Source organism: Camelus dromedarius, chromosome 20, assembly GCF_036321535.1.
Source record: "Camelus dromedarius isolate mCamDro1 chromosome 20, mCamDro1.pat, whole genome shotgun sequence".
In the NCBI taxonomy this organism is placed as follows: Eukaryota; Metazoa; Chordata; class Mammalia; order Artiodactyla; family Camelidae; genus Camelus; species Camelus dromedarius.
Window position 1 is genome coordinate 1,035,096 of NC_087455.1, and position 23,306 is coordinate 1,058,401.

General features: G+C 60.1%; 1 protein-coding gene across 2 annotated transcripts in view; it reads left to right on the forward strand.

The window, feature by feature from the left end:
* Positions 1 to 1,978: 1,978 nt before the first annotated feature.
* The window catches only part of ZC3H3 (zinc finger CCCH-type containing 3), an 82,945-nt gene continuing 61,617 nt past the window's right edge, over positions 1,979 to 23,306 (forward strand). Inside the window, exons 1-3 of one of the 2 annotated variants that reach the window (XM_031439775.2) lie at positions 1,979 to 2,067; positions 3,535 to 4,834; positions 6,093 to 6,292. In XM_031439775.2, coding sequence (XP_031295635.1) covers positions 1,980 to 2,067; positions 3,535 to 4,834; positions 6,093 to 6,292 — 1,588 coding nt within the window. In that variant the 5' untranslated portion in view covers position 1,979. Of the gene's footprint in view, positions 2,068 to 2,615; positions 2,766 to 3,534; positions 4,835 to 6,092; positions 6,293 to 23,306 lie in introns of those variants that run through there. The other variant, XM_064476755.1, reaches the window with a different exon arrangement.

Consider the following 23,306-nt stretch of genomic DNA (forward strand, 5'->3'; position numbering starts at 1 on the left):
AGCTGTAGTGATCATACCCCCCGACCTTCGCTCTGCAGTGATCGTACCCCCTGACCTTCACTCTGCGCGTGCGTGGCCTCATGTGTTTGGCAGATGGCTGACTGTCAAGAGGGTCAGTGGTATTAACTGAGCACATGCTGTCCATCTTCCAGCAGGCCAACCCTGACTCATTCATAAAGGGATGGTTGCAGGATTCTCAGGAGAAGCAAGACAAGCCCAAAGAAGTGCTTTCCAAGACCCCTAGTGGGAAAATGCCATTTCACTCATTCTCTGAGAACTCCCCTACCCCGCCCTCAGAGATGTGCCAAGTCTTCCAAGGCGCAAGGATCTTACACAGTGTTCAGGTGTTAGGGCCGGGCCCATGGCTCACTAGGTCTCACAGCCTGAGTGCAGGGGGCCATTCTATTGACTGGTCTTCCCAGCCTGGTGCCACCACTGTGGAAGAAGCCCCAGGGTGCCTCCTGATGTATGTGAAGTGGAGTAACACTAACCCCTAGGGCAGGTTCAGGTGCTGATCTGGGAGGCTGCCTGTGGCTGCATCTTCACCTGCAGGAGACACAGTGCACGTGACCCTTTGCCTCATTGCTGGCATATGCTATAAACCTACAGTATGTTTTTATTATTTTTGCTGTAACTATTTGTCTTTTAGAGAAAATAAGAAGTGAGATTTCTTTTAATTACTAACGTATTTCCCATTTCCTGTTCTCTTTGTTCAAGTAGGTGTTTCCGTATTGTACCCTTTCCTTTCACCCTGAAGAATTCCTCTTAACATTTCCTGCTGTTCAGGTCTGTGGCAGACACATTCTGTCCATTTTTTTATTGGGTAAAAATATACAACATATAAGTTGTCATATAAGCATTTTTAAGAGTCCAACTCAATGGCATTAAGTACATTCACAGTGTTGTGCAACTATCACCACTGTTTATTTAGAAAACTTTTTCCTCAAACAGAAACTGTCCCCATTAAGCATTAATTCCCCATTTTTCCTTCCATCAGCCCTTGGTAACCTCTAATCTACTGTCTCTCTGTATATATTTGCCTATTTTAGACATTTCATGTAAGTGGAAGCTTACCATATTTGTCCTTTTGTGATTGGTTCATCTCACTTAGCGTAATGTTTTTGAGGGTCATCCACGCTGTAGCATGGGTCAGTACTACATTCTTTTCAAGGCTAAATCCTGTTCCATTGTATGGATATAGACTGTTTATCCACTCATCCTCATGGGCACTTGGGCTATTTCCACCTTTTGGCTATCGCGAATAACGCTTCATCCAAAACTGACGTACAAGTATGTTTGAGTCATTTTCTCACTTCTTCAGGAAATATGCCTGGAAGTGGAGTTGCTGGGTCAAACCGTAATTCTACTTTAAACTTCTGAGGAGCCACCAGACTGTTCCCCACAGCGGCCATACAATTTTACACCCCTCAGCAGTGTACAGGGGTTTACACACCTGTTTTTGTACCTGTTTCCACGGATAAACCAAAACATCTCACATTTTCAGAGGTTTAACAAGTCTCTGCAGGGCCTCCTCGGTCTGGGACGTCTCCTCTCCTGTCCTGGCCCGCGCAACTGTAACAGAGCCCCTGGGGCCCTCGTGCCACCAAGCCGCCCTCGCGGAGCCCCCAGAACTTAACACTACGCAGAAGGAACGGAGCTGCGGCGCCGGTGGAGTCTGGGGCTCGGTCCCCCGCCCAGTTCCGCAGGGAACGAGAGCCCATGGCGGGAACCACTAGACGCAACGTCCCCTCCGCAGGCGCGGAGATGCACCCTGCGGGCGCTCTGCAGTGATCATACCCCCGACCTTCGCTCTGCGCGTGCGTGGCCCCGCCTCCCCGGCCCTTGCCAGGGAGACGGCGCAACTTCCATCCCTCCCCCATCATCCCCTGCAGCCGGGCAGTCGCCCGGGCCTCGCCGCAGTGCGCAGTCTCGGCACCTCCCGCGCTCCGCCCCGCCCGCGGGGAAACGGTCGCTCGGCGATGACGTCGCGGGGGCCTGGCCGGGCGTCGCGGACTCCAGAGATGGAGGAAAAGGAGCAATTACGGCGGCAGATCCGCCTCCTGCAGGGTGGGTCGGGCCGGGCTCGGGTCGCACGTCCCCTTCTTTCCCTTCACCTCACAGCCGGCCCCCGTCCACCTCCCCGAGGGGTTTGCTCTCCACCTGCGGTCTCGGCGGCTAGGTCGGGTCGGGTAGGGAGATAAGGTGGGGTCCGGCTGGGGCTAGGAAACCCGGAGGGTCTTTCGGACCGGCCGGGGAGAGCCGTCGCTCGGTTTCGTCCCGCGGAAGGTACGGGCGTTTCCCACGCTGCGGCAGGTGGCCGCGGAGCGGTCGCTTAGTAACTGGCGGGAGGCGGTTCCCCGCCCCCCCCCCCCCGCCCACCGGCGAGCAGGTCCTCTGCGCCCCTTTCCTGCCTCCCGGCGCCTGACCGTGGCGCGGAGGGCTGGTCCCTGGCGCTGCCGGGCATGGCGCACTCGGGGGCAGGCGTGTGTATTTCTTCCCTGGACATCCCGTTTTGACGCTCTTCTCTCCGTACAGCCACACTCTCCTTCATGTTCTGGGCCCAGATTCCCCAGGCGTCAGTTTCCAAACTTTGCAATTTTTTGACCCAAGTTGGCTTTCTATACTTAAAAAAAAAATCCACTTTTAGTTATTTCCACAAAGAGACTTAAGGACTTGGAAAGTGTGTATGGGGTGTCCAGGAGGGCTGAACCCGCCTTCCTTCCGCTTCCTGGATCTCCATCATACCTGCCCTAATGTGTCACCAGGTCTGGATATGGCTCTCTTTGGGCATGGGGGCGGGACCTGTGGTTGGGGAATGTTATAACTTGGGGGTTGGCTACTAGTTTGTTGGCTGAGTTGTAACAGCTCCGATTGTTCAGCCGAGGCCTGTGCCCCACCTGCACCAGGACAGCTGTCCAGGGGCTTCCTTGGAAAGGCCCCATGGTGGTCCACTGTGCTGGGGCTCCAGCTGGCCAGGCCTCTCCTCTCCTTAGGGGAGGGTACTGTGACATTCTTGTCAAGTGGGGAGTGCCCAGAGGCATCAGTTATCTTACAGTCACCATTCTGTGTGCCAGGCAGGGAGGTCATTAAGGTGCAGTCCTGCCCCCTTTCTGTCCATGGGCAAGCCAGAGGGCCTCCATGACCGCCTGGACCCCTTCTTGTCAAGGCATTGCAGCATGGGGCCTTGCTTGTCTCTTCATATTGAGTGATATGTCCCCTCAGAGTGTTGTGGACCCAGTGTTGTATTCCCAGCAAATAGGAAATACTGTGCTGCAGATGTGCATTTTAAGGACAAGCAGGCAGAAATAGGACTGAAGTAGAACCGACAGGAAAAGCCTCATGGGAAAGATTGGCCGTGAGAGTTTGGGCTGAACTGTCAGTGGTTCTTAGGCCCTGGGGCTGCTCCTCCTGCACTGGAACCTGGCAGGGTCCAGTGGGGTCTGCAGGGTGTCTTGTCAGCGGATGCCCCTCCTGGGGATTCTTGCTGGTTTACTCACTCTCTGGTTAACTAAGCCTGTATTCCTGTCTTCTCAGGTCTGATTGACGACTACAAAAACCTCCATGGCAGTGCCTCTGCCCCAGGCACCTCCACCGCTCCCCAGTGGCAGCCACCCACTTACAACAGCAGCAGGGCCTTTAGTGCCCGCTACCCTCGCCCGAACCAGAGGGGTTTCTCCCTGAACCATGGGCCTACGTGGCGCAAGAAATACTCCCTGGTGAATCGGCCCCTGGCATCCTCGGACCCACCTGGCGACTGTGCTGCACAGCCATCCCTTAGGGCTGGGGGCAGCCAGGGTTCCGAACCCCAGCAGTATGTCTTGGAGAGGCAGGTCCAGCTCAGTCCAGATCAGAACATGGTCATCAAGATAGAACCACCATCAGAGCCGGGTTCAGCCAGCGCTGCGGGGGTCTTGAGGGGCTTCGTGGATGGACATGAACACAGACCTCAGGGAGGTGAGGGTGAGCCCCCTGGTGGGCAGCGGCAGCTCTCTAGGCCAAGCAGAGCCAAAGGGAGCTGCAGTGCCGAGGACCCCCTTCTGGTCTGCCAGAAGGAGCCTGGCAAGCCCCGGGTGGTGAAGTCTATGAGCAGTTTAAGCGACAGCCCCTCGGAGCCCCGGCGGACGGTCAGCGAGAGCGCGATTGCGGTCAAGGCCTGCTGCCTGCCCTCCAGCCTGCCCCAGCGGGGCTGCTTGGCCCTGGGCCGGAAGGTGGGCTCCCACTCTGTGGCCAGCTCTGTCACACAGCTCCTTGGGGACGGGAGAGCAAATGCTGGCTGCTCAGATCAGTCAACTGCCTCTGGCTTGGTGACAGGCCCAGCGAGACCAGCTACTGGACCCAGACAGACCCGGGAACCCTCGCTGCTCGTGTCCTGTCGAACCAACAAGTTCCGGAAAAACAACTACAAGTGGGTGGCTGCCTCGGCGAAGAGTCCCCGGGCCCCTCGGAGGGCCCTCAGTCCAAGACCAGCGGCAGAGAATGTGTGCCAGGCTCCCTTTGCCGCAGCAGAGCGGGTGGAGAAGCCGCAGCTCAGTGCCGACCTAGATGCCAAGCCCAGGAGGTCGGCTGTGTCCTCCATGCCTGGGGCAGCGCCCAGCAAGTACAAGTGGAAGGCCTCCAGCCCCTCGGCCTCCTCGTCGTCGTCCTTCTGTTGGCAGTCAGAGGCTGGCAGCAAGGACCATGCCTTCCAGCTCTCCCCAGTCCCGTCTAGGTCCCCGCCGGGGGACCGACTAGCAGTCGGACACAGCAGCTTGAAGCCTGTCTTCAGTGAGACCCCGCTCTCGGCATACAAAGTGAAGAGCCGCACCAAGATCATCAGGAGGCGGGGGGGTGCTGGGTATGTGTCCCTGCCACCACCCCTGGTCTTGTCTGAGCAGGCAGGGTGGGGAGCGTGCTGGCCAGGCAGGCTCCCTGCTTGATATGTAGAGCAGGTGGGAGCTGGGAGGGCCCACCTGCAGAGGTGAGGGGTAGGAAGGAAGCATCGCCCTTATGGGGCCCATGGTGTGGTGTTAACATATCTGGTAGGGACGAGGCCAGGGTTCCTGCTGTTCCTTACAGCTGAGTGAGGGGGGCTCAGCATGGCTAGGGGCTGCTTGCCTGGGGCCCCCAGCCAGGCGGGAACAGGTGGAGGTGGTGCCAGCAAGCCTACTATTTGTCCTGTTGGTGAGAGACTAGAGGCTGCCGGGCCAGCTTCCTTCCTGGGACCCTGGGGGCTGTAGACGGACTGCTTTGTGCTCGGGCCAGGAGCTCGGCAAACAGACCCGGCTGCAGTGCACCTGCAGGAGTCATCTTTCCTCTAGGGAGGAAGGCTGCCCCTTGGCAGCCAGGGGACAGGGTGAGTCATTGCCTCACTGAATGCCTGTCGCCTTTCCCACCCTCCGCACTCTCGGATCTTGAGGAGGCTGGAAGATGGAGTCACAGCCTGGTGCTCAGTCTGGGGTCAGGGACTCAATTGAGGTTGCTGCTAATGGCGGGGTCAGAGGGCCTGCCTGTGCCTTCAGACATGGTGACACTCGCCATCCTCCCAGCGAGTCCCACTCCAGGGTCCTTCCTGCTGTCTGGCCTTGATCTTGGGCCCTGCCTCCCAGACAGGTGCTGGCTTGGATTACTCGGGCTGTTTGCTTTTTCTGGCCAGTGGTCTGTTTCAGCGAGGGTGGAAGGGGAGCCATGAGAGGGAGCCCCTCCTCCAGAGAGGGCTGGGGCGGCTGGGGGCAGCTCCACCTCGGATGGTGCCTGCCTCCTTTGTTCCTCCTCCAGGTCTACTCGGGTTGGTGCTCATGTGGCTTGGGGAGGTGGAGGAGATGGCTGTGGACACGTCGAGTGGGGTCATGGGCTGCTGCCCTGTGCTCACTGGTGCTGAGGTGGGGTGGGAGGGAGCAGCTGTCCTACAGCTGCTGAGGCTGAGTGGGTGGGAAAGCCAAGTGGGCAGGGCTGGAACCTGGGGGCAGCAGGGGAATGGCGGGGTGGGAGGTGAGGGGCTTGGCTGCCTCTTGGGGCTGATTCTGTGGCTCTGGGACCTGGGTGGTTAAGGTTGGGTGTGGGGAGCCACCTGCTGGGGGAGCCTGCTGAGAGCTGCCTGCCCTGTGTTTCTGCAGCCTTCCTGGGGACAAGAAGAGCAGCCCCCCACCTGCTGCAGCGGCCAAGAGTCAGTTCAGCCTGCGGCGGAGGCAGGCCCTCCGGGGGAAGAGCAGCCCCATTCTGAAGAAGACACCCAACAAGGGCCTGATGCAGGTCACCAGGCACCGGCTGTGCGGCCTGCCTCCCAGCCGGACGCAGCTCCCCGCCGCCAAGGAAGGTACGACCACTGGGAGGAGGGGATCTGGGGAGTTGCCCGAGAGGGTCTGCGCTGGCCCTGCCCTCCTCTCGGAGTGCTCAGCCTGGGGGCAGTGGAGGGCAGGAAGGGCCGGGCTGGGCAGGGGTTGGGGTGGGGTGCTGTGCCCTGCACTCTGACTGGGGAAGATGCTCCAGGCAGGCTCCTGGAGGCCTTTTCAGCACATCCCTCCATGTCCTGTCCCTGGGAAGTGGGTGAGACCTGGAGGGGGAGGGGCGTGACTGGTGCCACCTGGGCTGCAGGTCAACCGTCCCCTCCCTGTTGGTTCCTGCCTCTTCCTGGGGAAGCCTGAGCTGGCCTGGGAGGGGTGGGCTTTGCCCTCTTTTTGAGTGGTTGGTGTCCAGGAGAGAGGTGGGGAGCATTGTGGGCATGGCACCCAACAAGGGTGGCTCCCCACCGTCAGGTGATGGCAGTGCCCTGAAGGAGAGCCAGGATTCCTGCAGGCACACCTGACCCTGGCGTGGCCCCTTTGAGCAGTGGGGGAATGAGTGGCCATGACTCCCAGGTGGCCATGTGTGGATCTCGAGGTGATCGGGGTTTGGGGCTGAGCAGGCTCTGAGAGCCCAGCTGAAGGCGCTGTCCTTGGCCCAGCCAGGAGGCTTTCAAGGCTTCTGGATGACCGGGTGCCTGGGCAGAGCTGAGCATCTATGCGGGGAGCCATGAGAGGGTGGTCCCAGGCAGAGGGCTGATCAGGGCACAGGGGAGACATGAGGAAGTGAGGCCAGAGGGCACCGGCTGCCACCTGCCCTCCTTTGGCCCGTGTGTCATGGCAGGTGTAGATTTCATCCCAGGTGACAGAGCACAGGGAGCCTGGCTGGCGGTCCCTGGTGGCCAGCAAGGTGCCTGGATCAGGGGTTGGGCCTTAGCTGCAGGACTGACTGGGAGTGAAGAGGTTGAAGGTGACCGACCTATAGCCAGGCTGCCTTGATTGAATGGATTGGATGGGTTGAGGAGGCCCCTTGCTTTGAGAGACTGGTGGCGGTGGCTGAGCCCCCAGGGAGGTTGGGGACAGGTGGAGGGTTCAGGTGGCCTCTTGAGGCATCTGGGAGAGAGGCCAGAAGATGGTGTCTATGGACATTGGGTCTCTGCGGGGACTCAGAGCCCCTGTTCAGATCCTCTCCATCACAATGTTGTCTCAGCCGCCGGAGGATGGATGTGCAGAGAAGCTGCAGATGGAGATCTGTCCCCACAGATGAGGTGCCACATGGGGCTGGCAGCTTGCAGGCAGTGGCGGTGCTCAGGGCTGGCTGTGGGAGGTGGAAGAGGCCATAGGCCTCTTCGCATCCTGTCCGGGTGCTGGGGGTCCAGGAGGCCCGGGGCAGGCAGTTGGGGTCCCCTCCTGAACTCCTGTGGCTGGCATTCCAGCTGGTCAGTGAAAAACAGACGTTTAGAGTGGCTGGCCGTGAGGAGGGTGTGTTGGGGTGAAGGGAGTGGGGGTAGCCAGGCAGGGCGCCTCGTGGAGGCGGTATTTCAGCAAGACGACAGGGGTGTGGTAAAAGGTGGCTCGTGGGAGGAGTATCCCAGTCAGGGCAGCGTGCTGGGGAGGCCCTAAGGCCCTGTCCCTCCTCCTCGGGCCCTTCCTGGCCCCAGTGCTCTCTGGGGGGCGGAGTTCCTCGAGTGCTGGTCGGCGTCTGCCGGGCATCAGGCCTCCATGCTGGGCCTGGAAGCATGTGTTTGCGGAGCACCTGCTGGTCAGGTGTTGAGTGTGGCAGGGTTGTAGCAGACAGGGCTGGGCCCTCTTTTCTCCCTTCCTGCCTCCCAGGGTGCTGTGTCCTGAGGCAGGGATGGGCACTGAGGGGTTTGTGGGGTGACCCAGGTAGGCACACCTTGACCTCTTGCCACGTGTGAGCTGCTCTCGCAGCTTAGCGGAGCTGGCCTCGACTGTGTCCCTGCTGGGCCTGTGCAGCTTCTGCCCCCACGGAGCCTGGTCTGGGGCTCGACAGCCTGAGACAGACTGTTGCCGTCCCGTGCGGCGGACGCCCCCAAGGAAGGAGCAGCATGTGGTAGAGGAGGTCGTTCTGTCTCACGGGCTGAGGGCTGGCTCGAGGAGCCCTCTCCAGATGGGGTGGGAGGCGGGTGACACCAGAAAGTCTCCAGGCAGAGCCAGACTTTCCCATGGGGCTGGAGGGTGGTCCTGATTGCGGTCCACAGTCACTGGGAGGCAGGGCAGAATCTTCCTCTGGTGCGACTGGGGGTAGGGGTGTGAGGGCTGCCTTGGGCACAGGAACATCCTGGCAGCAGCTTTGCTGCAGGAACTGCTGGCGGAGGGACCCCAAGGGAGCTGGAGAGCTGGGTGGGGGCCGTAGGGGCAGCGTCCTGGGCTTGTGGGCTGGGTGCATTCTAGGACAATCCCCTGGTTGCCAGGTGGATGGATAGAGGGGTGAGGGGCTGGCCGGGACCATACACTGGGCCTGTGGGTGTGCTGAGCAGGCCAGGTGGAGGAAGAGGGCACTTCCTCAGGCCCCGCTGGCTTGTGAACCGCCTGGTCCTTTTTCAGGCCTGGAGCAGAGTAGGGTGTAGGCTGGGGATGGTGGAGGCCGCCACTACTGACAGGGCAGGTGCGCTGCTCTGTGGGCACCGTGGGATGTGGGGTGTCGGGTAGGGGCTGCAGAGTCCACCGAGGGGGCTGACACAGTCCCTGCCTTCACATTTCTCTGCACTGGGAGGCAGATGAGTAAGCTCGTAGTTACAGTTCAACGTGATGGCCACGGATAACGACGCACAGAAGCCCTGCGGGGGAAAGGCTTGGAGAAAGCTTCCACCCACCCATTTATCCTCCCCTCACGCACCTTCCATCCTCCATCCATCCCCACCCTCCACCTGCCTGTTCTTAAGCCCACCCATCCGGCCTCCGTCCATCTCCTCCCCTCCCCCCACCTAGCCAAGGACAGTGTGTGGTGCACCTCTGTGTGCAGGCAGTGTGCTGGCTCCCGGGGCACCGTGGGCGGTGGACACAAATGCAGGTGCTTTAAAAGGTGGGAAAGTCGCTTTCTGGAGGCAGAAGCGCTCTGAGGAAGAGGAAGCGGGTGGCAGTATCGTAGGGGTGCTGCTGGGAAGTGGTCAGCTCTAGCCAGGCAGTTGGGGGCTTCTCCGAGGAGGGACATCTTAACTGAGACCTGTGTGAGGAGAGGAGCGAGCAGGCACATCTGCGCAGGCAGGGGCATGGGTGGGCTGAGCACTGCCTTTTCCAGGGGAAGAGGGGTCCCCTGTGGCCGGCATCCCGGAGGGTGGGAGGGGCCAAGGCCAGAGGGCAGGTGGGACCAGAGGATGGGAAGGGTTATTCAGTGTTGTAGGTCTTGGGGTAAGGGAGTGAGGCCTTCCTGCCCTCCCTCAGTGGGCTCGAGCAGCTCTGTGTGCTTCTTGGTCTGTCTGTCCACATCGCCCAAGGTCGTGCTCTCCTGCCTCCTGGAAAGTGCAGACCCAAGCTAGGGCCTCCCTGGGAATGGGGGCAGGGAGCTTGGGTGGCCTCCTCACTGAGTTGCCTTGAGGCCTCTCATCCTGTTTCCTCACCCAAACTCTTAGTGCCAGGTGCCCCTCCTCTTTGAGCAAGGTCAGACTTGACCCCTGTGGGCTCCTGCACTTCTGGGGATGGAGATGAGAGGGACGGGTGGGGAGAGATGGGCTTCCCCCTTCAGCCCCGCTGTGCTTCTCAGTGGCCAGCAGAGGGCGCGCTTGCCCCTCTTATCCCTCATCCACCTTTTTCTGGTAATTGATTGCCTAATTTCCTCTTTATGTGAAAGAAAGCAGGTATCAAGTAATTTGCAGCAATAACCTGCTAATGCTGGGCCAGTATCGAAACTCCCCTGTTCATTTCAAGTGGCAGATAAAACACTAATACATAATTATCCTTGCAAATTGGATTGTTTTAAATAACCAAAAGGCTACGGCCAGGGGAAGCGAGCCCATCTCCCTTGAGTTACCATTGCAGTGTAATTGCTGCGTTCAATCAATTTCCCTGGTGTTAGAAATTCCATCACAATCAACATTAAGCTTTATTCATTGTGATGGCTTAGAGCCGGGCCATTTCTCCTCTTTTTCTTAACTGGCAAAATTAATCAGGGAAAAGATTTTAAACATTTACCCGTGCAAAAGAGGTCAGCTCTGCCACTATATTGCTCAGCAGATAAGGGGGCTAATAAAAAGAAAATTGAATTACTAATGATCACCAGGAACAGAGTATATAAAACCTGGCAATCGCCAGTTCAGGAAAAGGGAGAATCAATTTTCTTGGGACCAGGTGCGCTCATTTTTTATTTTGGCGCATATTATCAGCAGTTTCATTTGAGAGCGCAGAAGCAGGAGGCAGCGGTCAGGGAACGGCGAGCCCGCAGGCACACAGTTTACTTGGCGCAACACACACTCGCTTTGCTTGAGCTCAAACCTGCGTGGCCGCTGGTGCCTTGGGGACTGAGCACTGTGGAGGTTCCAGCCCAACTCCTCCTCTTGCTTTCCCTCCCCTGCCTCTACCCTTGCCTTCATTCTCTGGCCCAGCCCTCTGACCCTCCCACCTAGTTCCCTGGGCCTAGAGTCAGGCTTCGGCTGAGGGGGGCAGGGCGGGTGTCCCTGGGGGGGGCCGCAGGGCCTCCCCCTCTGCCATCACAGGTCTTTCTGTCCTCCTTTTCATCCTAGGGTGGGTCTGTAGGCAGCTGGGGATGGAGAGGTGACACCTGAGAAGGGATGGGCAGGGGACCACTCCTTGGCTGGACTGGACCCCAGAGAAGGCAGCAAAGGAGAGAACCTTTCTCAGACCTCAGAAATGGTTTCCGGTTTGCCATCCACTGAATTGTGGAGTTGTCACAGTCTGCGCCAGCTCTCTCTCCAGGGCAGGACTGTGGCTTCAGGGCTGGCTCCGTGGCTCCTCTGCCCTGGCCATGCTGGGCCCAGCACCATGACTCAGGCTGCCCTGCCCTTGGGTGGCAGACCCGATGTGCGCCGCTGAGCTCGGCTCCCTGTGGGTGGAGAGGTTGTTGCCCGGTCCACACGACCCACAGGGCCCCAGGCTAGGAAACTTCATGGTGGCAACAGGTCACATGGCTCCTTCCAGCCACTTGTGAATGTTTGCTGGCCTGTGCCAAGGAAGAGCCACGGGGGGGTGGGTGAGGGTGTTCTCACCTCTGGAAGTTGCTGGGATGGGAGGGTCCCCTCTGCCTCGTCTGCCCAGGGCAGTGAGCGTGAGGCAGTAGCCCCCCCACCTCTCCCTCCTCTGCCTGTCTAGAGCCCCAGACCTCGCAGACAGGCTGCCAGCATGGAGGGCGGCCCGGGGCTGTGTGGGCAGGGCTGGGGCTGACCAGAAGGGCTGGGCTCTCAGGTGCTCAGGGGCAGATCTGAGGGCTTTCTCCTGAGCTGGGCCTCACACGGCTGCCTGCCCCTGGCTGAGAGCTTGCCAGGCTTGGGGCCACGCCAGCCACACCATCCGGAGGAACTGCTGTCACCTGTTTATGGATGCACAGTGGGGCGTTCACTCGCCGTTGGTCACTAGCAGGAAAGGCAGGTGTGACTTGGGCCCTTGTCTGGGCCTTACCCAGTCTTCACTGTGTAGCCCCCAGTCTCTGACACCTGGCCGTGGTGGCCAGTGAGGAGATCCTCTGGCTGGGGTCACCCGGTGCTGGGGCCATCCCAGCCTGAGTGCGAGTGTCTGTCCCCAGTACCCAGGCTCCTCACCAAGCCCCCTGGGGGGCTGTCATCCCCTCCCTCAGCCCCAGAGCAGGGACCTGTAGGGTCGGGGGATTCCTCAGGCACACAGTGCTCACTGGGGTGTGGGTCCCTGGGTGGCCCATCTGTGGGCTGACTGTAAGGGGACATCCTGGGCTGCCTCCCCCCACTGCTCGGTCATTTGGGCTTGAAGGGCCCCCCTTGGGGTGGTCACCATGTCCCTGGGGCGCCCTCCTGCTCCTGTGGAGTCAGAGCAGGCCCTCAGCTGCCTGGGCCCTGAAGCCTGTCAGTCATGCTTAGTCTGTCAGGGGCACTGGTGGGGCGGCCCTTGAGCAGGCGCCTGCTTGAGGAGTCGGGAACGCACCTCCAGGGTGGTGCGGTGCCCGGGCCCAGCTCTGCTACAGCAACCTCTAGGGAGCCACGGGAGACTGCAGAGCCGTCCTCACGTCCCCTCCTCTGGAGTCCTGCAGCCCCGCCCCCCTCCCACAGGCCCCGCCTCTCCTCTGACCCGGTGACCCAGTGGGCAGGGGCCCGCAGTCACACTGCAGCCCAGAACCCACTGCATGGTGCTGGGTGGCCTCAGGCCTGCGGGAAGATCAGGCAGGGGTCAGAGGGAGCAGAGCAAAGACTTGCCCTGGACCTCCATACTCATCACTAGGCCCACTGAGGCATTTTGGGTTGGTCAGGAGCCGGGACCCTGAAGAGAGCGGGTGGGAGGAAGGAGGCAGGCTTCCTGTGGTAGGGAAGGGAGGACGCAAGACCAGGGCTGAGTGGCTCCGTGGTGTCCCCACCCTGCCCAGTGCTCCAGTCTGGGGCTCCCGAAGTGCTGGGGGCCCTGCTCTGAGCCTCCAGGCTGGTGCTGGCATTGCCGTGTTCTGTTTCCACGTCTGGGTGGGGGTCAAGGGTCACCTCCTGGGCATGGCTATGTGGGTTGAGGGGGTGGGCAGGCAGGTGCTTAGGGTGGGCTTAGCGGGTGCTAGCCTGGGTGGCGCCTCTTGTCCCCGCCGCTCTTCTCGCTGCTGGAGTTTCCCACCGTGGCATGCTGGCTGGATGCGGTGAAGGACGTGAGAGCGGTTCAGTCTGGACCCGTGCTTCCTAAGGGGAAATAGAAAGGCTGCCGTCGGCCCTATGAGAGGCAGCCGCAGCCGGCTCGAGCCTGGCATGGATTATTTGGCGTGTCAGAGGCATCCAGTTTTACGTCTGTCGTGGCCTTGCCAATTAATTATTCCACAAGGGCGGCGTGGGAGTGCGTGTGCCTGTCAGGCGCAGCTGGCTCAGAGCCTCGGGTTGGGGAGGGGGGCTACTGCGTCCTTCCCCAGCCTACCCGCCGACTCCTGGCCTGGAAGGAGAGGTGACGTTCTCACGGTGTGGAGCACCCTTTTCGCAGGCCTGGATCCCTAGGTTGGGGGCACCTTGGGCTGGTCTGAGTGGCACGAAGGAGTGGAGCATCTGACCTGCAGCCTCTCCAGCCCCGGGGGCTGTTTTGAGACCCCAGTCCCTTTGGCCTCACCAGTCTGGCTGTGAGGCAGGACTTCGTGCGCTGCATCCCCACCGCCTCCTGTCATCTCTGTCCTCCTGGTCTCTGTTGTGCCCTGCGTTGCTGCAGAGGAGGTGCCCGGTGAGCTCTGATCCATGCCTGATCCTGGGGAAGGAGGGGAAGGACACAACTTAAATTTGTTCCGGGCTCTGAGCTTGAGGTGACTGCTTCCTGTAGGTGGTAAGTGAGGCTGGGGAGGCTCGGGCCTCCCCCACTGTGGGCAGCGGTCTGCACCTGGCTGTGGGCCTGTGCACCCTTGTGTGGCCTTCAGAGCCACATTTCCGGGGGTGTCCACCCACTAGGCTGTGTGCAGATGCTGGGCATCACCTCTGAAGTGGGGAAGGGGTGGGAGGGAGCCTGGCATTCCCAGGCAGGGATGGCTGGCGCAGGGGCTGCTGTGACCAAGGACATCCAGATGGTTGAGGAGGCGGGCCCGGGAAGGGGCGCGGAGGCCAGCACTGCCCGTCCAGGAGTCTGCCCCGTCCCTCAGTGAGAATCTGGTGCAGACTGATGGCCAGACTGGCTGCTGTGTCTGTGTCCTGAGTGACAGAACCCCAGCGGGTTGTCCAGGAGCTAAGTGGGCCGGGCACGGAGACCCGGTGCCAGCTGCAGGGAGGTGCCCAGCTGGTAGGCAGCCTTGAACTGTGCTGAGTGACTGTGGCCTCAGCAGGGTGTTGGCCTCTCAGCCTCCCTTTCCTCCTCTTCAGGACAGGTTGATGACAGCCCTCTGCCCTGACTTTGAAACACCCTGGGAACATGCCCCAGCCAGGGCAGCCAGGCCATCACTCAGGGACATGAGTCCTGGGGATGGCGCTGGGAGCTGCCTGGGAGGCAGGACCTGTGTCGGCCTGACCACCCTGGGTGGATCTCCTTCCCGCTGGGACAGCTGGGCAGAGAAGGAAGACCAGGCAGGCCATGGCAGGGGTGTCCCCAGGGTGGACCTTCTGGTCCAGGCCTCTGGGGAGGAGCAGTAGCTAAGATGGGAGAGGAGGGCCGTCCTGTGGCCTGTCCCCTCCTGTCGGCTCTGCCACCCGAGGGTCCTTTCAGGGACTGCTCTGAGGCTGCATCTTTGGTGCCCGGCCCTGTGGGAGGAGCAGGTGAGACACCGTCACTCCCCAGGGACTGTCACGGGGACCCCTGTCCCTGCTCACCTCAGCCTGGGCCTGTGCCAGAGCCAGCAAGGATGCAATGGACCCTCCCTCCAAGACCGAGAGCCAGTGGTTTGGGCCAGAGTGGCTCTCCTTTGTTCCTCTGTTTGCGTGGAGCCTGGGGCCCCGAGGTGGGCAGCAGGCCTTGGGCCCAGAGGTGGCATCTCCAAAAGGAACTACAGAATCATGTTTCCCCAGGGAGCTCTGTTTAGACCAGCTCTCCCTACTCCCTGCAATTTAAAGGAAGAAAGTGCCAGGTGTGGTGGGGGTCTGTCGTCTGCATCTGGCTCAGGCTGCTGCCCGCACACGGTTGTCCACTCGGCTTGTGAGGGCAGGGCAGCAGGTGGAGGCATTACAGGGCCACATTGCCTTCCTGCTGCCCTGGACACGGGGCCGGCTGGTGTGTGCACGCTCGAGTCTGGGTCCTGAGTCAGTGCCCCAAAGGGTGACGAGGGGCACAGGCAGCCTGGGAGCGGAGGCCGGGGCGGGGGCTGCTCTTCAGGGTCAGAGCTACCTGTGCGGGCCAGTGGGCCTGAGATCAGACCGAGCACACAGGACCAGGTGGCTGGACCGTTGGCCTTCAGGCTTTCCTATTTTCTAAAACATGCAGGTAAAAGGTTATAAATTCCTACCTGAGCATAGCTTTAGCTGTCTTCTGCAAGTTAATTGTTTATGTTTTTCTCCGAAGTTTTTCTAATTTTCATTTCAAGTTTTTCTTTGATCGAGGGTTATTCAGAAAGGGGTGCTTCATTTCCAATGCCCTGGGGATTGCGTGCCATCTGTGTGATTTCAGTCCTTTGAAGTCTGCCCAGACTTGTTTTAAGGCCCAGCTTAGGGTCAGTTTCGGTAAAGCTCTCGTGTCCACTTGGAAAGAATGATGCTGGTTGGTGAGTGTGGGGCTCTGTGAGGAAAATGGTATTAATTGTGTTGTTGACACCTTCTGTATGTGCACTGATTTGATGGGCCGGGAGGGAGTCTGTTTTCCCCACAGTCACGGGGAGGCAGTGCAGGATCTTCCTCTGTGCCAGTGAATGTGTTCATTTCTCCAGTTGTCGCTCTTGCATTAAATATTTTGAGGTCGCTTAACTGAGTGCAAACCGTTTAGAGTTGTTATATCTCTCTGGTGGATTGAATCTTTTACTGTTATGAAATGTCCTTTTTTATCTCCAGTAACACTTCTTGCCTTGAAGTCCTCTTTCTCTGACACGAGTACAGCTACACTGGGAGTGTTGCAGAATGTGCGTGTGCACATGTGCGCTCACACGCCATGCAAATGTTACGTGGCGCCTGGGAACGCGTGTACTGTCGGCCTTCCTGTAGTACAGCTGTGGTTTTGGGGGATTTTTTTTTGTATCCAGCAAGTAGTTGGTTCTTAAGCACAGTTTGAGATTGTCTTTCTTTCGTTTTTTTTTTTAATAAGCAAAGGATTTTATTAGTAAAGCAAAAGTCAGTACACCTTGAGAATTGAAGGTGGTTCAACCCCAGAGTTAAAAGTGGCGTGCGGTCGTCTGTAAGAGACTTTGCCTATTCACGTGTGGTGCAGTTATTGCTGTACTTGGGTTTAAATATGCATACTGCTGGGTGCTTTCTCTTTGTTCCACCCGTTCCGCTCTTTTCTCTTCTTTTTTTTGTTTTTCTTGTTTTGGGTGTATTTTTATTCTATTTTCTCAGTTAGCTTATAATGCATTTTTTTATTCCTCTCCTCAGTGGTCTCCACAGAGGTGGTAGTATGCATCCTCGACTCACTGTTTCTGGACTTAGTAATGATCGTCTGACCCTCCGCTGACAGTGGGAGGAGCTCGGAGTCCCCAGGCCCCACTCTCCTCTCTTCCCTCGACACGAGCACGGGAACTGTTGTGATGTTAACTCTCCGTGTGTCCTAGACCTTGCAAGCGCTGTGTGCAGTGGACTCACCCATGTGTTTACTGCGCCACCCCTCTCCGTCCCTTCCTCTCCTGCATTTGGGAACATTTCTTCATGTTTCCTTTGTGTCACAGGGGTGCTGGGGACCATTGCTTTCCATAGATGTTTCCCTGAGACGTCTCTGTTGTCGCTCTCTGGAGAGTGTTTTAGTTGGGAACCGCTGGGGAGAGACTGTCCCGTGGCAGCCAGTAACTGGGCCCCCCCCTTCCCGCCCCCGTCTGCGGTGGGGCTTTGTCTGTCCCTGGTTTTCAGCAGTTGTGCTCTGGGCGCTTCCTGCAGGCTTTACTTACCCTGCCTGCAGTTTGCCATACTCTATGAATTTGTGGCTTATCAGTTTTCATCAAATTTGGAAAATTCTCAGCCATTCTGTCTTCAAGCATGGCCTCTGCTCCATCCCCACCTCTCCTCCTGCGATCTCTGCTGCGTCTGCACCGAACCTTTTCACCGTATCTTACATGTTTTCTGTGCTCTTTCCTGTGTCTTCTGTGACTTTTCTCTCCAGGCTTAAATCTGGACAGTTTCTTCCTACCTGTTCTCAAGATTACTTATTGTCTGTTCAGCTTTGTATAATCTGTTGTTAAATCCATCCATTGAGGTCTTAGTTTTAGTTATTTTAAGTTCTGAGATTTTCATTATTTGTCCTTTAAAATGGTTACTGGGTCTCTGCCGGTATCTGCAGTCTTGTCTTTGAGTTCTTGAACGCATAATCATTTTTGAAATCCCTGTCTGACCGCTCAGTTATCTGGGTCACTGTTCATCCCATTGCCTGGTTTTTCCCTTCTTAGTTTTGGGTTAAGTGTGATTTGCTTGTGTGTCTGGTTATTTTGTATCGTGTGGCAGAAGTTGTGTATGGAATTCGGGAGATAACTTGTGGCTGGATGATGTCACCTTCCCCCAGACAGGGTACGCAGTCCCTGGGGAGACAGACCTGCAGAGTCAGGGCAGTGTGGGGAGTGAGAAGGCCCAGGCAGGTCCCTGGGGGCTGTGTCTTGCCCAGGGAGGGGCTCTGCCGGGGTGGTTCTAGGTGGGCTGACGGAACACCAGGAGGGCTGCTGACCCTGGCTGTCCTTTGACAGCGTTGCCCAAGATGCTCCCTAGGCCAGCAGAGCAGGTCTGTGCGGGAGGGTGATTGAGGGGCAGTGGGAGCCCCCTCCACCCAGCCCTGCATAGAGGCCCACTTCCCCCCCCCCCCGCCCCCTGTGTGATTGGTTGGGAAGGAAGGGTGGCTCCTTGCGATCCCCAGTGACCTGTGCATTGGGGAAAGGAGGGGCTCACTGACCCGTGGCCTCTGAGAGGTCTCTGGGTATAATGTCAACAGGACAGCCTGTGGGCCTGTGGATGGTGGCCTTGTTCCTGCAGGCTTCTCCCTGCCCCTACTCCAGGCCTGGAGAGGACTCTGGCAGCCATGCTGCATCAGGATGCCAAGCCTGGGGGAGGGCCTTGGCGGTGGAGGCCAGGTGGGGCCCAGGGTGCACCCTGCCTGGGGCGGAGTTGCTAAGTGGAGGTGAGGGACAGCTGAGGTGGCAGTGTTTGTGCTGGCAGGGCCCTTGGGGGCCCCAGGGAGAGCCTCGGACTTTCACGTTGGCCGTAGGCAGTGGGCCTGGTGCACAGGGTGCTGAGGGAGCGGCGAAGTGTCTCTGGTTTAGCGCGGACCTCGTGTGGGGCTGACTGCCTCAGGGCATGCTCCTCTTGGCCCTTGAGGGCAGGACCACCTTGGCAGGGGGAGCTCTGCTGGTTTGTGTGGGCTGTTGATCCTGGCACTGGGCAAAGAGCAGGACCTGGTGACACCAGCCCCCAGCTCTGTGCATCTGAGGTCCCCTGTCCCCTTGTGGGGTGACAGGAAGTGTCATGGGCTCCGGGACACGAAGACAGGAAGGGCTTGCTGCCCTAGAGCCAGCCGGCAGGTGGGCAGTGGGCAATGGTGCACTTGCTTGGAGCCTCCAGGGCTGTGTCCCCTTGGTTGCCCCCCCCATCCCATGTCTTCATGAGAGCGTGTTGGCCCGGATGGAGCCCACTCAAGACAGGCACCGAGGATGGGCCTCCCCTGGGGTCTGAGCTGAGACCATCTGCTTCCCATCCTGCTGGGGCCCCCGCTGATTGCTCTGCCGATGGAGGGACACTAGAGCTTTGGGCTCAGCTGTCCCGGAAAGGGTGGGCCACGTGGCCTTCTGCAGAAGGATTGCACCCCTTCAGCTGTTGGAGCATCTGGGCAGATCCTGTGACCCTGGAAAGGCTCAGGTGTCTGTGGGGCCTTCCTGCCTTCTTGTTTCCTCTTATGTGCCTGGAAAGTGGCTCTTCTTCCCCTGAGACTGAGCCTTCTCCAGGCAGATACCAGGCTGGGCTGGCATCCCCGCCCAGCCCCCGCCCATGGGTTTGGGGCTAGTGTTCTCTCCAGGCCGGGCACAGGCTGCTGACTGCCTATGCCTGGTGGCCTGTCCCCACCTGCTACAGCTGTGCTGGGGGAGCAGACTTGGGCCTGCTTCATGTTGGCCACCTGCTCTGGGGCCTGTTCTGGTCTGCACTGAGGGAGCTGGGATGCTTTGGGGTGTCTGCAGGGGCCTTGTCCCTGGCACACTCACTCCCTCCCATCTTGTCAGTTTTGGGTGTGGTGGCCACCTAAAGGATGTGCTGCCCCTCTCCCTCTCGTGCCCGTCTGTGGATGGGGAGCCTCCTGACAGCCTTGGGGCTGCCTAGTGCCCTCTGTGCGGCAGCCTGGAATGGCCGGCCCTGTCCCCCGGCTGGCTGTGCCCGGGAGGGAGAGCCGCACATCCAGGCAGGTCTAGGGGCACCCTCTGGGCTGGGCCCCGTCCCGGTCCCATCCCGCAGCACGTGCCAGCTCCTTTGTTGTCATTCCGCGGGGCCTGCGCTTTCTAAATTAATTCTGGAGCCATTGTGTTTCCTTCTCATGGCGTGTTTCAAGCTACGCACCCTGCGTAGCTTCTGGCAGCTTTTCTCCTAATTGCCCTTTCCGCATCAGCGGCCTAGCGATTAAGTGGTGGGTGTGCGCAGCTCTGGCTCTGGGTCCGCGGTGGAGGCGGCAGTCTGCGGAGAACACACAGCGGTGCGGGCTGTGACAGTGGCCACTGTCCTGAGCCTAGCGTGTGGAGGTGGTTTGGGACGGGCACAGGCACAGTGGCTGGCAGCACATGGCCCCCTGAGCAAGCAGGTGGTCCCCAGGACGCAGCAGGTCATCCTGTAGAGCAGCATGTGTCTGTAGCTGCGGGAGTCCCTGCGGGGCATGAACTACCTTCTGGACGGGCGCTGGGAGAGGCGTGAGGCGCCTCGGAGAGTGAGAGGTGGCTTGCTTCCGGGGTGCCTCCAGATCGGCTTGCTCCCTACTCCGTGCACCGGGGCGCAGTAGGGCAGCTGCCTGGCCCCGGATCGCCGTGGGCTGGGGAGGCATGCGGGGTGGGCAGCAGGGTGCGCTGATGGCTCTGCCTGCCAGAGCGCTGGGCCCAGCAGGCAGATGTGGGAGATCCTGGGGTGACCGTGTGCACCTGAATTCTGTTCTCCCAACCAGCCATGCCCCAGGTGCCTCCTGCAGTGCCTGCCCTGCCCGGCCCTGGGGAGCAGAGGCCTGGTCCAGGGTCGCCTCTGAGCAGGGCGTACAGCCAGCGGGAGGACATACTTCTCCCCCGCCAGGCCCGCACCCTGTAGCACCTAGACTTGCAGGACTGTGGTCCGTTCTTGTGTGCCTTCTGCCTGCACCTCTGTGGCCCTGGTACCCCAGGAGACAGGCAAGTACAGTGGGCGCGAGGGCTGGGCTGGGCCAGGTGGCTGCAGAAGTCAGAGGGCAGCACGAGCTGGAGGAGGTGGGCCCTTGTCTGTAGGAGGAGCCCTCTCTCCCACTAGCAGGTGGGCTGCATTGAGCCCCTTTCTCGGGGTCCCCAGGACAGCCGCTGGTCCTCGCCGTGCGGCCCCAGGAGGGCCTCTTTGCTGGCTCTGTGCTTGGGATGGGTCACTGAGGCTGACACTGCTGCTGGCTCTGTGGCTGTGTCCTGTGCCAGGGCTGGAGGACACGGAGGAGAGGGGACAGGCCCATCCTTGAATGTGATGGTGCCCATGCAGCTCTAGGCAAGGCCTGTGGTGCCCCAGCTCCTCCCTGTAGTCGCCCCTGAGCTGAGGGTAGGGGAGGCCCTCGCTCCCTCCCTGGCTGGCCAGTCTGTGCTGCCCCCTCGCTGCCTCCGCTCTGCTGGGCAGTTGTCAGGTACACTTGAAGCTGTAATGTGACCTGGGACGTTCCCTGAAACGTGGCCCTCGCGCTGCCCTCCTGCTGCCTTGGCGGGACTGTCTGTCCAAGCGGGCTCCAGGGTGAGTGAGGCTGGGGCACGCCCAGCACCAGGGGCCCCCCCATGGCTGCTCGCTGCCCCTGTGCTGCAGCCCTACCCGCTCCCAGCCACCAGAAAGGCCAGAGGAGCCCCAGAGAGGAGCTGGTGAGTGGCCAGGAGGGACTGGTGGTTTTCCCTTCGTGGCCGCTGCCTTTTATAGAGGGGTTATCCCCAGGCTCTCTTGAAAGCGTCCACCTCTGGCCTGACTCCGAGAAAGCAGTGCAGGTATCCCGAGGGAGGCCAGGTGTGGTGAGCAGGACGCACTGCCCTCGCGGGGACTGCCAGCTTTGGGCCACATAGTGAAGCTGGGACCGTAGGCCGTGGGGCAGCCACCCAGCCCCTGTGGAAGCTGGCCAGACTCCGCCCCTGTGAAGTGGGGCGGGAGGGAGCTATGGTTCCTAGGGCCCCTGTGGGCTGGACTGCCCGCCCTGGGGGAGAGGGTGGGGGTTCTTGGGGGTCAGCAGGGTGGAGGCAGGCTCACCAGTGCCTGTCCTGTGGCACCAGTTAGCATCACTGTCAGCTCCCATTGAGGGGGCTCTGCCCAACGCCCTTTAGTAGCAGTGGTCATCAGGCCTGTGTCCAGGGACCTTTTCTGTCTCTCATAGCTTGGAACATGGGGTGTCTGACCATCTGGGACTGGTGGGCTCTTTCCAGCACTTTCCCACCCACCCAAAGCCCCTAGAAGGAGCTGCCAAGGTGGGTCGAGTGGGCCTTCACTTCACAGACTAGGTTTTGTCCCCTCCCTGCACTGGTGTGGCTCGCATGGGGGCCCTGGCACTGCCGGGGGAGCATAGCTGTGGCCCCTCGTCTCTCCCTGTTGGACTTGGGAGCCCTCGTTTCTCCCCAGGGCCCTGGCTTCTGGAGTTTCAGCCTGGTCGGGGGTGAATACCCCTTCCAGGCCACCTCCTCTGCCCTCCTGGCGTGTCTGGGCCAGACCCCCGAATGAAGGGGCATAGTGATGACGGAGGGCCGCCGTCCCATGAGGGCAGAGACCACACAGCAGCAGACCCAGCGCGGGGCTGGGTGTTGGCTGGCACCTGATCCCCCCAGGCAGAGGCCTCCAGCCACTGCACCCTGGCACGTCAGCCCCAGCCGCAGTGTAGGTATGGAGGCCTTGCGTGAGGTCTTGGCCTGCCTCTCCTGCTGGGCCAGCTTCACTTCCTGTCCCCTGGCAGGTGGGGGCCGGGCTGAGCATGCACCTGCAGAGGGGCACTGTGGCTGGCTCCACGTTTACCTGGACGGGGGTCCCGGCAGGCAGCGCCCACCTCTGTGCTTGGTCCCACTTGGACCACAGAGAGTTCAGGGCCCCCGTGGGCAGGCAGCACTGAGGCTGAGCCCCTGGGAACCCGGCAGGGAATGGGATCATCTCGAGATGAGCTGAGGTGCTTCCTGTGGTGCTGCCCCTGAGAGCCCCGGAACCCTGGGTGGGAAGGCCCTGCCCAGCCCAGGTGCTGGTGAGGACCCTGTCAGCCTTCTGAGCCGATAGAGCAGGTGCTGCCGCTGCCTCTTCTTGTGTGCCGCGAGGGACCCACCCTTCCCAGGAGGAGCGGAGGGGGCTCGCCTGACCTGAGCAGGGGTGGGGGTCTTGCTGTGCTCCCTGCCGCTTCCCCAGCACACAGTGGGCTCACTGAATGTCTGTTGAACGACTGAGCGAACTCTGTGCAAGGGGCATACGGGTGTGGGTGCCGCTCAGGCGTCCTTTCCTCAGCCCACTGGCCTCCGGGGTGGCTTTTGTTGAGCATGGAGGTCCACTCCCTCTCTGGCCTCTCCCGTGGTTTGTAGTCACTTTTAAACACTGCATTTTCACTGTTCTCTTTCTAAGCTTTCTCATGTCCGTGTTCTCTTGACCTTGTGTGAGTGATAAGTAGACCTCAGACTGCAATAGTAGAAGAGGCAGTGAGACAGCAGGCCTGGCTTGGTGTCGGGCTGCAGATGACTGATAGTCCAGCACCGCGAGCTGCCGGCGAGGGTCCGGCAAGGGCCGGGAGGCCCGATCAGAGGGCCGTGTGAGGACAGGAGTGGCCAGTCAGCTGCCGAAGAACTAAGGGGCCCCAAGGGTCACTGAGGTCAGGGCTGGGCTCCAAGAATAGGAAGGCCCAGTCCTGCCCCATGACCCAGGGCCGAGGGGAGGAGGGGACCAGGGTTAGCCCCCCAGCTGTAAGCCCTCCATTTCTGGGAGGCTGGGTCCGAGCCTTGGGACCTGCCACTTGGCAGCATCCTGTCTCTAACAGGCACCGGCCCTACCCCGCACACATGTGTGCATCCCTTCACCTGCTGGGTCCCGGGGTGCGCGCATCAGTACATCCGCGGACACCTCGCGTGCTGTCCTGGACACAGGCACCCCTTGTACCTGCTGGAGTCCTAGCTCCTTGCGGGTTGGGTGCCGACAG